The 14,505-nt window shown below is 49.7% G+C and overlaps 1 protein-coding gene across 1 annotated transcript in view; it reads right to left on the bottom strand.

Moving 5' to 3' along the window:
• Positions 1 to 14,505, bottom strand: part of SLC24A3 (solute carrier family 24 member 3) — a 428,778-nt gene that overhangs the window by 95,121 nt on the left and 319,152 nt on the right. Inside the window, exons 4-6 of the mRNA XM_070381141.1 lie at positions 6,840 to 6,914; positions 3,458 to 3,542; positions 2,605 to 2,708 (exon numbers count right to left, since the gene is read on the bottom strand). Coding sequence (XP_070237242.1) covers positions 2,605 to 2,708; positions 3,458 to 3,542; positions 6,840 to 6,914 — 264 coding nt within the window. The remainder of the gene's footprint in view (positions 1 to 2,604; positions 2,709 to 3,457; positions 3,543 to 6,839; positions 6,915 to 14,505) is intronic.

Raw genomic sequence — 14,505 nt, 5'->3', positions numbered from 1 at the left:
ATGATGGCCATTCTGTTCCACTGTACTGTTAATAAGTTCTAGCAATAGGCAGGTCAAATTATTGCGGTGACCGAGGGTGGAATCTGGAGACAGTGACCCCAGGGAACCTTTTTCTTCTCAGAGCTGACAATGCTGTCTGACTGTACTAGTGTGTGCCGTGTGGACCACGCGCTGCCGAACAAGCTCCGTTTCATCCTTACAGTGATGCTAAGAGGTAGGTGTCCTGTATCCACTCTACAGATGAGAACACTGAAGGTTAGAGAGGTGACATAACTTCTCCAAGGCTCCATGGCCAGCAAATGGCAGAGCCAGGATCCAAATCCAGGCGTATCTGATCCCCGGGCTCATGTTCTTTCCAAAACATCATTTTTTTCTCTCTCTGCAAAGACTTCTGGGATTCTACAAAGGTCTGAAAAAGAGAGCTGGGTAGCCTTGGACCTCTCCAAGTGGGCACAGGACAAGGAGAGTCAGGAGGGAGGTCAGCCCCAGAATCACCATCCAGCTCCTCTAACACCACTGTGGTTGGTGCTTCTCCCCCGATCATGTGAGAGGAGTTTGGCAAGGCCCTTCCAGGGGAGTGAAGTGACTGATCCCAGCACTTGCTAAAGTTCAGGAAGCAATTTGTCTTTTCTGCAGGTGTTCTAACCAAGCCAGTGATTAACCGCATTGCTAATAAATTATGAAACAAGTGCATTCAGCCCACCTCCTATGTAATTAGTTGTGTGGCATTTCCTCGGCACTTTTCAGCCACGTGTTTCATTTCTTTACATTATTTCTCCCCCTTTGGGCCTGACTTTGCATCAAGCTTCAGGAACAAATGACTAACGAACTAGTGACAACACTAACACCGGCCGGGCTAATACTCCTACTGCTACTGCTGTCGGTGACGACGCTAATTAAGAGAGTGCTGACAGCCACGGGCTCTGCGGAATGTGACTGTTCATCTCTGGGAGGCAATGGGAGGGCGGCCAGCATAGGTGGGGGCCAGGGAAGTACAAACGGCCCCAAAGGCAAAGATGGACACTCACTTTTGGGGGGTACTAACTACATTTACGGAGAAGGCAATGGCACCCCACTCCAGTACTCTTGCCTGGAAAATCCCATGGATGGAGGAGCCTAGTAGGCTGCAATCCATGGTGTCGCTAAGAGTCGGACACGACTGAGCGACTTCACTTTCACTTTTCACTTTCATGCATTGGAGAAGGAAATGGCAACCTACTCCAGTGTTCTTGCCTGGAGAATCCCAGGGACGGGGGAGCCTGGTGGGCTGCCGTCTATGGGGTCGCACAGAGTCGGACACGACTGAAGTGACTTAGCAGCAGCAGCAACTACATTTACAAGAGATATAAAAAATGCCATGTCACGAGTCCATAAAATCTAAGACGAGACAACGGACTGAAAGGATGAAGAAAGAAAACATTCAGTCTAGCCAGTCAGGTGTAACTTGATCACCACATATGGACCCAGCTGTCTGGCAGCCCCTTCTGGGGGTAAGCATCCAGCTGTGGGCTCTGGAGCTGACCCCTGATGGGATCAAGGTGTCCCTCTGCCTGTACCCCAGAAGCAACAAACCAACCAGGTGACCCAAACAAACCACTCGGGATGAAGATGATGGGAATGCAAAGCAGGCAGTAAGGGGGGCAGTGGTGTCAGGGAGCAGCTGGCATGAGAGTCGGTGGTGCTGGGTGCCCCCAGCCAGGGTCTGGGAAAGGATGTGGGAGATGGTTTGCAGGAACTTCCTTAGCCCTGCAAACCAACCAGCCGTTTCCAGCAGAACCTGCATCCTTCCTCCATAGCAAGGGGGCTGGAGGGGTCCCCGGGTTCCTCAGTACTGCAAGTGGGAGACCCTCACGGGCTACTGGCAGTCGCTTTTCCTAGAAGATATGGAGTCCTGGCTGTTTGGGCAGAGAGCTCAGGACTGTGTTTCTGAATAATCTTTCTATGAAAGAAACTAGGGCATCAGAGCCAGCCAGGAGGGCCGTTGGCTGCAAACCCCCAGCTGCCACTGCCAGGCTGCGGATGCCCAGCAGCCTCACATGATGGTGACATCAAGTGTCTTCTCCAGATTTTCCAAGACAGACACCAGTTGCACACGGGCCCCACGACACCTTCTGGCAGTGGAATAGTCTCTACAGGTAAAACACAGGCATGCAAAGCCTCTCATGACCCCCAAAGTGAGCTCAAGTGGATCCAGAAGTCAAATGCTTGATCCTTATAGAAAAAGAGAGAATGCTCCCCAAACTGTGACAAGTGAAGAAAAACAATATGTCATCTCCTCTCCCTCCACCCCATTAACTCCATTTCCACTCCTAAGGTTGGTTTACATCATTTCAGTTCAGATCAGGAACACAGCAAAATGAGGGTAACACCCTCAGATCTGCAGGCTGGTTACCTATTCACGTGGCTCTTGAACTCCACAATCCATCAGCCCAGAGATCAAATCACGCTGCTTGGGTTTCCAGTCCTGGCTGGGCCAGTTTCTCAGATCATGAGACCCCATGTCACCTGACCCAAGACCACTGGCCCTTGGGTGCACTCAAGGGAGACAGGCCGCTGCCTTACCTCCACAAGGGCCCCACCATGCCACGTTTTGGTGAGTCTCACCTGCCCCGCGAAGAGCCCACAGACGCCGATGATGCACAGAATGTTAAACACAGCAGAGCCCACGATGGTCCCCACGCCCACGTCGCCCTTGGTGATGAAGACTCCTGAAACACAGACCGAGGTTAGCCGGCTGCTGTGGTGGGCTGTATCCAAAGTGGGTGCGGGGCGGTGGGGGGAGATTTTTATTTATTTATTCATTTTCTATCGGAGCATAGTTGCTTTACAATGCTGTGTTGGTTTCTGCTGTACTACAAAGTGAGTCAGCCATATGTGTACATATATCCCCTCCCTCTTGAGTCTCCCTCCCTGCCCCCATCCCAGCCCTCTAGTTCATCACAGAGTATCAAACTAAGCTCCCTCGGCTATACAGCAGCTTCCCACTAGCTATCTGTTTTACACGCCCTCAAATATGTATACATGTCAATGCTACTGTCTCAGTTCATCCCACCCTCCCCTCTTCCCACCACCCCATGGACACACCTCTGTTCTTGACATCTGCATCTCTATTCCTGCTCTGCAATTATCTTCAGCAGTGCTGTTTTTCTAGATTCCATGTATATGGGGGGGAGTTTTTTAAGTGTTAGTTAGACTGTTCTCAGGATCTACAGGAAACAGCCGAGGCTTGGAGAGAACTTTCCAATCTCTATTGGAGCCTCTGTCCACGGACCATTGGAACAGGGTCTGGGACCCATTCATGCAAAGCAAAAACACCACTTTAATAAGATGAAAACAACCACTCCAGCGGGGGCGGGGAGGCTAGTGCTCTGCCCCTCGGGGTCTCAGTGCTCCTGTTTCCAGAGCCCTCGTTCTTCAGGGAGGACAGAGCTGAGATGTTCCTCAGGTTGGCACCTACCTATGACCGACGTGAACAGCTCCGGGGCTGAACTGCCCGCCGCCATGAATGTGGCTCCCGCCACATCCTCACTGAGGTGCAGGCGCTGCAGGGGAGCAAAAGCATAGGTGAATCGGGTTTCTCCTGGAACAGCAGTGACTGTGACTCCCCAGGTCCCAGCTCAGTCCCTCCTCAGCTTCCCCTTCTCCCCAGCTGGGCCACACCTCCTCCTCTGGGCAGTATCAGGGAGGGGCTACATGTTCCCTCCAAGTAAAGGTTCTGACAAGATCTAGGGATCCCAAGCCAGATGCCCCAGGGGCTGTAGAGATAATGGGGGAGGGGAGTGGTCTTGCGAGGCAGGGTGGGCCTTCACCTCTTTTTTAAAAGCTCAGTTCCCTCTATGTTGCCAAATATTCCTATTTATAGAGATGCCCAAATCCACATTTTTATGTAAAAGATTTTGACTTTTTTCATTATCTTGCTGATGTTCTCAAGCTAAATTAGGCTCATGGTAACCAGTTTTTGAGCCCTGAATCTGGGAGTTTGGGGCTGGGGAGGATCACCCATCCTCAATGCAGCCTTGAAGCCTGGGGTAGAGGGAATGGGGGGCAGTGAGAATAAATAGAAAGAGATGGTGAGCCCCGCCAAGATGATCCACACAATGAGCTCTCCGGGTTACCTTGCTTGCTGACCCAAAAGGTGATTTGCAAGAAGGCACGTCAACTGAGGCTGGGTGGTGTGGGGAGCCTTTCTGCATTCACTCCTGGCCCAGAAAGGAAGCTGCCGGCTGTCAGTAAATAGGCGGCTCCCTTGGGCATCCCAGCTTAAGGGACCCTGGTCCCTCTTCCAGCAGCACCACAGTTGCACTTCCCCGCTCAGCCATTGAGGGGCAGCACGGCCTCGGTGAAGGCCCCTGGCTCCACTGACCGTCTGAAGTTGCCGCGGAGCCCTGCTGAACATTTTGACCTGGAAACCTGGGTTCCCTGGATCTTGACTGAGCAGTAAACGTTCCAGGTGTTTGTGAGAAGACCCTAAGATGGAGATGCGGCTGTGTGAAGGTGAAAGGTGTGGCCGTGAGGGTGGCCAGGCATCCCATCTCCCTGGGCAGGTACCCCAGCAGTGCTCAGGGTCCATGGCTGGTTTGCCCAGGCTCGCCAGAAGCTGTGAGCCTCACTCTGCAGTGTCTGCTCCAGCTCGGGCTCCCGCTGGGGCGTTAGCTGTGGAGTCCACCCCGGGGCTCATGCATGTCCTGTTCCTCTCTCTGTTTCATTCATCACATTGCTTCTTCCTTCTGGACCTCCCCTCCTCTTTCACCCCTCATTCATGTCAGCTTTGGCCACATCTCACTGGGTCCTGGTTGGTTGGGGGAGCACTTCCTGCCTTGGGACCCTTTCCATCTATTAGAACAGTCATCAAAAGCTTTCTAGCTTCCTCCTGAGAAACTCCTATGTCTGGGCCGGGCATCCCCAGGGCTCCCCACACGCTGAGTCTTGTCCCTGGGTCTCCCAGCTTAGTTCTCCTGCCGGACTCTTGGCTTACATATGTCCTTGTAAGACACTGCCACTGAGACCGCTGCTCACATCCTGCCCCTGCACAAGCCCTTCCCTGATCTCAAGGTGAGTCAATTCTGTTCCCCTCTGTTCTTCTGTTCCCCTCTTCTCTGCATCTCCAGCTCCAGCACTTCACCTGTCCCCGGGTCTCACTCTGGAGCTGCTCTGAGCCCCAGGCCCCTTGACGGCCAGGATCACACCACATTTCACCTTGATTCCTCCCCAGGGGGTGTGCTCACAGGTGCCATGTGTGTCCCCAGTGGAGGAGAACACATTCTGACAATTGCATGTACATTTCCAGCACCAGGTCTTAACTTGGCTATTAAACAATGTGTGATTAGAGAGTGGTTGGCTTTGTGTGAGGACTAAACTGCTCCTGGTGGGTTTTAGAGACCACAGATGACCCTGATCACTGGCACTTGGTGCCTCCCCCTCTTCTCCACCAGGTGACCCTGTTCTCAGGTTAAATTGCTTTGGACAAAAGGCCTGCACACTGGCCAGCCATCCATCTCAGAAACCAGCTCTCTCACTTCCCTTCTCCCACCTCCACTGTACAGAGGAACCCACTCGGGGTCTCTCTAGGGTTGCTGTGGGATGATTCTCTTTCAAGTACACAAAACTAACTGACTTCAGGAGGTGGAAGAAACTGCTTAAGCTAGTAGTTCTCCAGCGTGGCTTCCAGACCAGCACATCACCTGGGAACTTGTTGGAAATGTAACTTCTGTTCCCCACTGTCCCGCAAGACCCAGTGACTCAGACACGGCGGGAGGGACAGTCCAGGCTGAGGGCAACGTAAAGGGACAGGAGTTCCGGACAGACAGGAGGTGCACCTGGGAGAGACACTTTCTGAAAACGGGATTCTGAATTAAAAATAAAACAGAAAGCTTCCAGATAAAGGAGACCACATTTCAAATCAGAAAAAGAGATGAAAGAAGCAAGAGAATTTAAAGAGCTCTGGATATGCTAAATATTTTCAGATGAAAGGGATGTAATTGGCCCTGGCGTCCCCTGGGCTGACTTCGAAGAGACCCTTTCCTGGTCTCTGCAGCCAGTTCTTTCATTGTCTTGCTCTTGGGGGCCCTGCTTGCAGTATTTCTGCACATGCGCAGAGAGGAAGGGTGGTGGAGGTGAGGCTGAAGACTTCTCACTCTTCGCGGACCCCACAAATCATGAGGGAGGATTATGGCGGCAGAATGAAAGAGAGGGGAGGAAGGTGGAGGAAAGAGGAAGAAAGAGTGAGACTTAAAAGAAAAAGAAAGTGGGAACAGAACACAAACCGCATTTCGAGTTACGCCAAAGGGTGCAGGGAGAGCTGGCCGGAAGGGTTAAAGCCCAGCTATGGATGGGCATGGGCTCCTCTGGTAGCTCAGTTGATAAAGAATTCGCCTGCAATACAGGAGATCCCAGTTCGATCCCTGGGTCGGGGAGATCCCCTGGAAAAGGGATAGGCTACCCACTCTGGTGTTTATGGGCTTCCCTCGTGGCTCAAATGGTAAGGAATCTGTCTGCAATGCGGGATATCTGGGTTTGATCCCTGGGTTGGGAAGATCCTCTGGAAAAGAGAAAGGCTACCCACTCCAGTATTCTTGCCTGGAGAATCCCCATGGACAGAGGAGCCTAGTGGGCAACAATCATGGGGTCTCAAAGAGTTGGACACTACTGAGCGACTAACCACTACCCAACACAGCATGGATGAGCACAATGAAACTCTAAGCAGACCAGTGAGTTTCTGGGCTACCATTGCCCACAGCTCTGAAGCATGCTGGTGCCTGGCCTTCCCACCCAGCAGCATGCAGGGCTCCTCAGGATCTCAGTGGAGGAGGCTGGAACAGTTCCAGTGCTCAAACATGTACCTCACAGATCTTTTCCAAGGAGGGGACGAAGAAGTCATCACACACAATGGCCAGCGCGTAGAACATGTACATGGCCTGGAAGAGAGGAGAGAAGGGGTTAAAGTCAGAGTCAGGGCAGAGCCCCTGGGGTGAGGGTCAGGCCACCCTCTGCTTCAAGAACATCCTGTCTTCATTAATTCAGCAGCTTATACTGTACACCAAGTCTTTGCAATGCCTGTCACCTATCACATGCTCACCTTGTCCACCTCCTAGATCCCCAAGTATGCCATGGATGCTGCTCCCGGGCCTTTGCACTTGCTGTTCCCACTGCCCGGAACACGTTCCCTCCAGATCACCTTGCCTCAGCCCTCCATGTACTTAGGACCTCTGGGTTAATGTCAATCTAAGCAAAAGGCCCTCCCATCCCCCATATTCTGCTTTGTTTTTCTTGATCTGTTTTATATACAACAGGCTAAAAGCCCCAACGCCTCTTACAAGTCCATAAACTCTCTCTCCAAGACCATGTTCCAATATTATGTATTGATCTTCCTCGAGTAAGAAGCTTCGTCTAATGCACAGCAGTGCCAACACTTGGATTAGGACGAGAAATGAGCAGATTTGCCAAGCTCTCTGTGCTCTCAAGGGTGAAGCCTACTGAAAACCAAGTTAGTTTCATGCCCAAGGCAGCATGAGGTAGGACACCCACCCACAGATGCTCTATGACAAGGCTCCTCTGGACACCTAGGGGCCTGCCAGGCCACGGGCTTCTTTCCAGCTCAGAGCACCTGGCATCTGAGGGCAGCCTGCCACTTTACTTACAAGAAACTCTCTTCCAGCTCTTTGCTATGTTACCCACTAGAAGTCAGGTTCCCACTGGGAAAACAGAACAAGATATCGATGGGGTGCTGTGTGTGTCGGGGGGCAGGGGGATGAAGGAACTCTGTACCTTCTGTGCAGTTATGCTGTGAACCTAAAACTGCTCTAAAAGGTCTACCATTAATAATAATAAAACAACAGTATAAAGGAACGAAACAAATGTACAAAGTCAAACTTGAAGATGCAAAGGACCTACTGAAAGTGGTGACACAGATGATTCTATCAATACACTGGTCCAAATACTTCAGAGAACGAGGCATTTGGGGATTAATTTGACCATTCCTATATTTCCAAAGGATAATATAATATCATCATTTACGATGATAACAATACCACCACTATTAATCATATTTGCCCCTCTTTGTTGGGCCAGGAATTAAGGCATGTTCTGGTGGTCTCAGTTCTCCTAACTCACATGGGAGGCAGGCGGTTCCTGATCCATCTCCCAGACACCACAGAGGACATCTTAACTTCTCCAAGGATCCTCTCCAAGCTGCCCACAGGGCCATTGTCACCCCGTGCAGAGGTCGCTTTTGATTTCTGCCTCATCCCCGCTTCCTATTTCAGCTCACTTACTAATGACTGCCTTCGCCAGCCACACAGAGGGAGGGACAGTTTCAGAATCCTAGTCAGCCACTTTTGGGGGCTGCCCGTCAGAGCCACTGATGTCCTTATTTATTTATATTTGAAAAGGTTTATTTTGATTGTGTGTTCACATAAATATACCATTTATACAGAAGAATAAATGTGATCAGCATGAACATTAGTAAACCCTTGCTACCTCTGTATTTGGAGTGAATCCCTCTTTTCCTCTATAAATGAATGGACCGTAAACAGTGTTACAATAAAAAAAAAATCTTTAAGCATATATCCTTTTGCATTTCTAGGATAAGCTTCCAGATGGGGAGTTGTTGGATAATGGTCTTTAATGTTATTATTTTTACAAGGTGCACTGCAAAATACAAGACAGATTGCTGCTGCCACTACTGCTAAGTCACTTTAGTCGTGTCCGACTCTGTGCGACCCCATAGACGGCAGCCCACCAGGCTCCCCCGTCCCTGGGATTCTCCAGGCAAGAACACTGGAGTGGGTTGCCATTTCCTTCTCCAATGCAGGAAAGTGAAAAGTGGAAGTGAAGTCGTTCAGTTGTGTCCGACTCCTAGCGACCCCATGGAGTGCATCCCACCAGGCCCCTCTGTCCATGGGATTTTCCAGGCAAGAGCACTGGAGTGGGGTGCCATTGCCTTCTCCGACAAGATTGGAAGTCTCAAAAAGGGCTGAGCTGGCCCAATACCCTGGGATTGCCCACGTGGAGCCTAGGCCAGTGGAAACTGCGGCTCAGCTACAGCAGCCAAGGCAGGTGAATGTGGGTCGCGCTCTAAAGACCATGAGTGAAGATGTCTGCGGGAGGGGGTCGTCTATGTGAGCTGCAGCTCCAGTATCAGACCACAAGGGCTTTTCTTCCCTGGAATGCATCAGGACATCTCTACTCAGACACCGACCCACGTGCTGCCAGGGACCATGGGTCATGTTTCAGGTTTATGTGTCTTCAAGATACATAAGGGAGAAGGGAGGCAGCTATGTCTTCACGTGTTCCTCACTATCCTGTTCCAGGTTTGCCCAGAGTGAGGGCCAGGTTTGCCTGGAGTGAATAGGTTCCAAGACGGGAGCACTCAAATAGTAGCTGGTGTTGCCTTCTGAAGCCATTCAGGGAAGTGGCCAAGGAGCATGCCTGGAACAGCGACTGCTGGAAGAGGCAGCCCGCAGCCTTGGAGGGAGCCCAGGATGGGGTCAAGGACCTCACACCCAGTCCTGGACTTGACACTTCCAAGCTGTGTGACCTTGAGAGACTATCCTTAGCTCGCTAGCCTTCAGCACAAACCCCACCATGCTCTCTAGTTAGCTTCTGTGGCTGCTAGAGAGGAGCAAATGGAAAAGAAAAAGAGCCAAGACGTGTCCCAGTCATCCCTGCTGTCTCAGCTGAGATTGATCAAGCTCAACCCAGTTCTGCTAAACCCCAAACACCCACATGCTAAATAAATGTTTATTGTTGTATGTTGTTGAGGTTTTCAGGCCATTTGTTATACAGCACTATTGTAGTAACAGCTTAACAGCTACAGCCAAGGTGATGAAAGGAGCCATAGTGAAAACAATAATAATAAGAAGTAACTTCCAAGAAGTTTAAACTTTGCTGTTGTTCTAAATGGCTATATAGTCAGCTTTTCTAGCCTCCCTGGAACTAGCCATGACCACTGACACAATTTTGGGCAATGGGAATAAGGGACAGATTCAAGTAAAGTCACCCTTTCTTCTTGCCTTGAACTCAGATGTGATGTCTAGAATGCCAGCAGCCATTATGTGACCATGAGACAATAAACATGACAATACATACGAACATGCTAAGGGTACCAGAGCCCCAAAGAATGCTATTCACCAATCTAATGCCAGAAACCACCTGCCTCTGTACTTCTTAGTAGGTGATAAAATGAATCTCCTATTTGCCTCAGTCCCCATTAATTGGGACTTCTGTACTTGCAGCTGTGTGCCTCCCTAACAGATACAAGGCATAAAAGATTCATTCTTCTGGGTGTGGGTGAAGGAGGTCAGAGAAGGCTTCACAGAGAAAGTGGCTAATGAACTAGGATTTTGAAAGATAAATTCTATTTCATCAGGCAATTTTAAAAGTTGATTGGGACTAATAAACTAGAGAACTTTGGTAAAAATAGTTAAACTGCAAAATATCTAAGGTAACAGGAAGTCATCATGGCCTGGGGCTTTATGGGGGTGAATAGGCTCTAGATGAAATGTTGATACACATAAGGACTTCCGAATTGTTGAGGGCAAATGTATCCCACCAGCATGACATTAGCCCCGCTGTTTTATGTGGCATCTACAGTCAGCGGTTTTCACAGACAATTTCCTTTTGCTGCATTATCTGTACTCATGTTTCTCTATCTTTAATTTCAGTGAAGGTGGTACTGGAAAAGCAATTTCTAGAGAAGACTGTAGAAATCTGGCTTTGGTAGAAATCGTTCTAAATCTCCCAGGGAATATGATCAGAATAAACAACAACAACAACAACAAAAAGATCTTCCTTTTTTCCGTCTCTGTCTTTTTCATGGTTTCAAGTGATCATATACAATTATACTTGGAAAAAAGTTTTTTCTTTAAAAATCATTCTCCCCCTCTTGAAAAGTTTGGTGCTGGCCCCATGATGCTATGGCAGGACCAACTCACACACCCACTCTCAGGCTCTGCTACCATTGTAGATATCATTCTGCTGGAACAGCTCACTGCCCTGGTGATTAGAGAGAGACACCATCTCAGCCAGCCTTGGATTCTGACCAAGAGGATCTGAGATTGGGGACCTGGCTGCAGGGAAGAGGAACACAGCAGATGGTTAGGGGTGCCCCCTGGTCCTACCATGTTCATCAGGCTTCAGGGAACTCTGCTGCCTTTCTGTGGGCTTCCAGGTGGTGCTAGTGGTAAAGACCCTGCCAGACAATGCAGGAGACAGAACAGATGTGGGTTCAATCCCTGGGTCTGAAAGATCCCCTGGAGAAGGGCATGAAAACCCACTCTGTCATTCTTGCCTGGAGAATCCCATGGACAGAGGAGCCTGGTGGGTTAAAGTCCATGGGATCGCAAAGAGTTGGACATGACTGAAATGACTTCACACGCACGAGCGCGCGCGCGCACACACACACACACACACTGCCTTTCAGTAGTCAGAATTTGCCTCAATCTGCTTGAAGACCTGACCAGAGGATGTTGGTGCATCAGTCCCTGCTCCCTCACTCCCTGAGAGGGTCCCTCCACTTCATCCTCCTGGGTTCCCACAGCTGAATCAAGCTTCAGGAGCCTGTAGTGTCATAAGTTCCATTGCTGACCTTTTAGCAGCAATCTCTCCTTCCCCCATCTCACTTCCTACACCACTAGCAACATTTCCTTCCTTCACAAGTGACCACTGAGTTCTAATCATTGTCTTAAGGTCAGCTTCCAGGAGACCCCAAGTTAAAGTGAGAGGGAAGTGGGTTAAGGAAGACTGTTGCTGCTGCTGCTGCTAAGTCGCTTCAGTCGTGTCCGACTCTGTGCGACCCCATAGACTGCAGCCCACCAGGCTCCTCCATCCCTGGGATTCTCCAGGCAAGAACACTGGAGTGGGTCGCCATTTCCTTCTCCAATGCATGAAAGTGAAAAGTGAAAGCGAAGTCGCTCAGTCGTGTCCGACCCTTAGCGACCCCATGGACTTCAGCCCTCCAGGCTCCTCCGTCCATGGGATTTTCCAGGCAAGAGTACTTGAGTGGGGTGCCATTGTCTTCTCCGAAGGAAGACTGTGAAAGGAACTCAATGCAGCATTGAAACCAAGCTGCACCACCAAATGCAGAATGTTTATAATAAGGGAAACTGTGCAAGGGGGAGAGGAGGGATGTATGTGATCTATCTGTACTTCCTACTCATTTTTTTCTGTAAACCTAAAACTATTCTAAATAAATAAATGTATTTTTGGAGGAGTTTGGGATTAACATACATACATATATATATATATATATACATACTACAAATAAACAAAAGGGCCTACTATATAGCATAAGGAACTATATTCAACATCTTTTAATAACCTATAATGGAAAAGAATCCAAAAAACATGTGTGGATGTATACATACATAACTGAATCACTTTGCTGTATACCCAAAAGTAACATAACATTGTAAGTTAATTATACTTCAGTTTTTTAAATAGCTAAAAAAATAAAATAAACAAAACATCGTATAGAAAAAAAAAGAAATCAAGGTGGACCACTCTCAGAAACAACTATCTTCCTAAAGTCGAGTGGGGACAGTAGTTAAGTGTCTGGCAATGAGCTTTTCTTGTTGGAACATAAGTGCCTGACATTAGGCTTTTGATCTCCAGGGCATCCATTCCAAAGGCTCCCGTCTCAATAAACACATCGCCAGCTACACAACTACATGAGGAGACAGGCTGCCTCACCCAGGAAGTTCCCCTTTCAGAAATCCTGTGTGACCCAAATAAGTGACCACTGGACTGACCCCGATTTTCCCTACCTGCACCCTAAACTCCTGCTCTTAGGTTTTAAATTTGCCAATAAAGAGTGAACCAGAGAAACCCTAGACACCCTACACTTGCCCTCAATAAAGGCAGGACCCCAGCTCTGTTCCCCACTCTGTCTCCCCACCCTGGCCACCCATGACCTCACCGTGTGGCCCTATACACCCAAGAATCTGGGAGTAATAAACTTTGTCCTTTCAAAGTTCCCTGGTTGCTGTTTCTGGGGTGTGTCCTGCCATTGAGATAGAACCAGGAGGGCCAATCCAGCCTCAACACTGGCTGCTGCTCAGGAGATGCCCATGGGAGTGCACCAGCAGCCCGACCAAGGTGAGTGCACTCCCAGCCAGAGCATTGCTCTCAAAGGCTGAGGGCAACAGACTCGGGATTGTTCTCTTCACCCCACCCCTAGTCCTCTGTAATCGGCATCGGAAGGTCATCGAAACCACTGCCAACTGAAAAGGATTCTCTCACAGGGACTCAAATGCTAAAGGAGGTTGAGTGTATGTTAATACTCCTGCTCACCAGCATAAACCTGTCATTGTGTTACCTGATGCCTTTCACGTTACCAGATAAAGCCCATGGCTGACAGTGTTCTCGGAGGTCAGCACCCTGGGGTCACTGTCTCAGAGCCGTGGAATGAGATCTGCCTTCTCTTCCTTTGTTCTCTCGACTCTTTCTTCCCCACCCCAATGCCTCTCATATGGGGTCCACTCTGAGAATGGTTCCTGAGTCCCTGAGGACCTCATTTATTTCGCTTGCTTGACAGTTTCTCAGGGAAGTGGGGGTGGTAATTGCCATCTCCCCATAATATCCACTAAAGGCATGTTCTGGGGACAGGTTTCTGTAGCTGGGCTGATGTGTGCGTGGGCCTTAGAGGGGCTCCCTGATGGGGGCAGGCACACACATGCTCCACTGACCCTCACAATCATGGCTGCAGGATGGGGTGCTGGTTCAATCCAGCCTCCTCGCAGTGGGGACCAAGTCATTAACCTGGTTCAGGTCAGCCAGCTAGTGGGTGGCAGAGGCAGGATTTGAGCCCAGGGAACTATCTCCCTACTACATGGCTCTCATCACCACACCATGGCACCTCTCTCTCTTCCTTTATACACATATAGATAGATATAGATATATGTACAGATTTAAAGATTGGAGAAGGAAATAGCAACCCACTCCAGTATTCTTGCCTGGAAAATTCCATGGGCAGAGGAACCTGGTGAGTGCCAGTTCATGGGGTTGCAAAGAGTCAGATATATATATACACAATATATATATGTGTGTGTGTGTGTATATATATATATATATATAGAGAGAGAGAGAGAGAGAGAGAGCAGACGGGAGGAGCTACCCCACGCCCCAACGCCCGAGGCCAGGGGCGGCAGCCGGGAGGAGCAACCCCACGTCCAAAGAGCCGTGGCTGCGTGGGCACAGGAGGGCCTAGAGGAGCTATCCCACGTTGAAGGTCAGGAAGGGCTGCGGTGAGGAGATACCCCTTGTTCAAGGTAAGGAGCAGTGGCTGCGCTTTGCTGGAGCAGCCATGAAGAGATACCCTACGCCCGAGGTAAGAGAAACCCAAGTAAGATGGTAGGTGTTGCAAGAGGGCATCAGAGGGCAGACACACTGAAACCATACTCACAGAAAACTAGTCAATCTAATCACACTAGGACCACAGCCTTGTCTAACTCAATGAAACTAAGCCATGCCATTGGGGCAACCCAAGATGGGTGGGTCATGGTGGAGAGA

The sequence above is a fragment of the Bos mutus genome, chromosome 13 (genome assembly GCF_027580195.1).
Source record: "Bos mutus isolate GX-2022 chromosome 13, NWIPB_WYAK_1.1, whole genome shotgun sequence".
Lineage (NCBI taxonomy): Eukaryota > Metazoa > Chordata > Mammalia > Artiodactyla > Bovidae > Bos > Bos mutus.
This window is presented reverse-complemented; position numbering and strand designations above follow the sequence as displayed.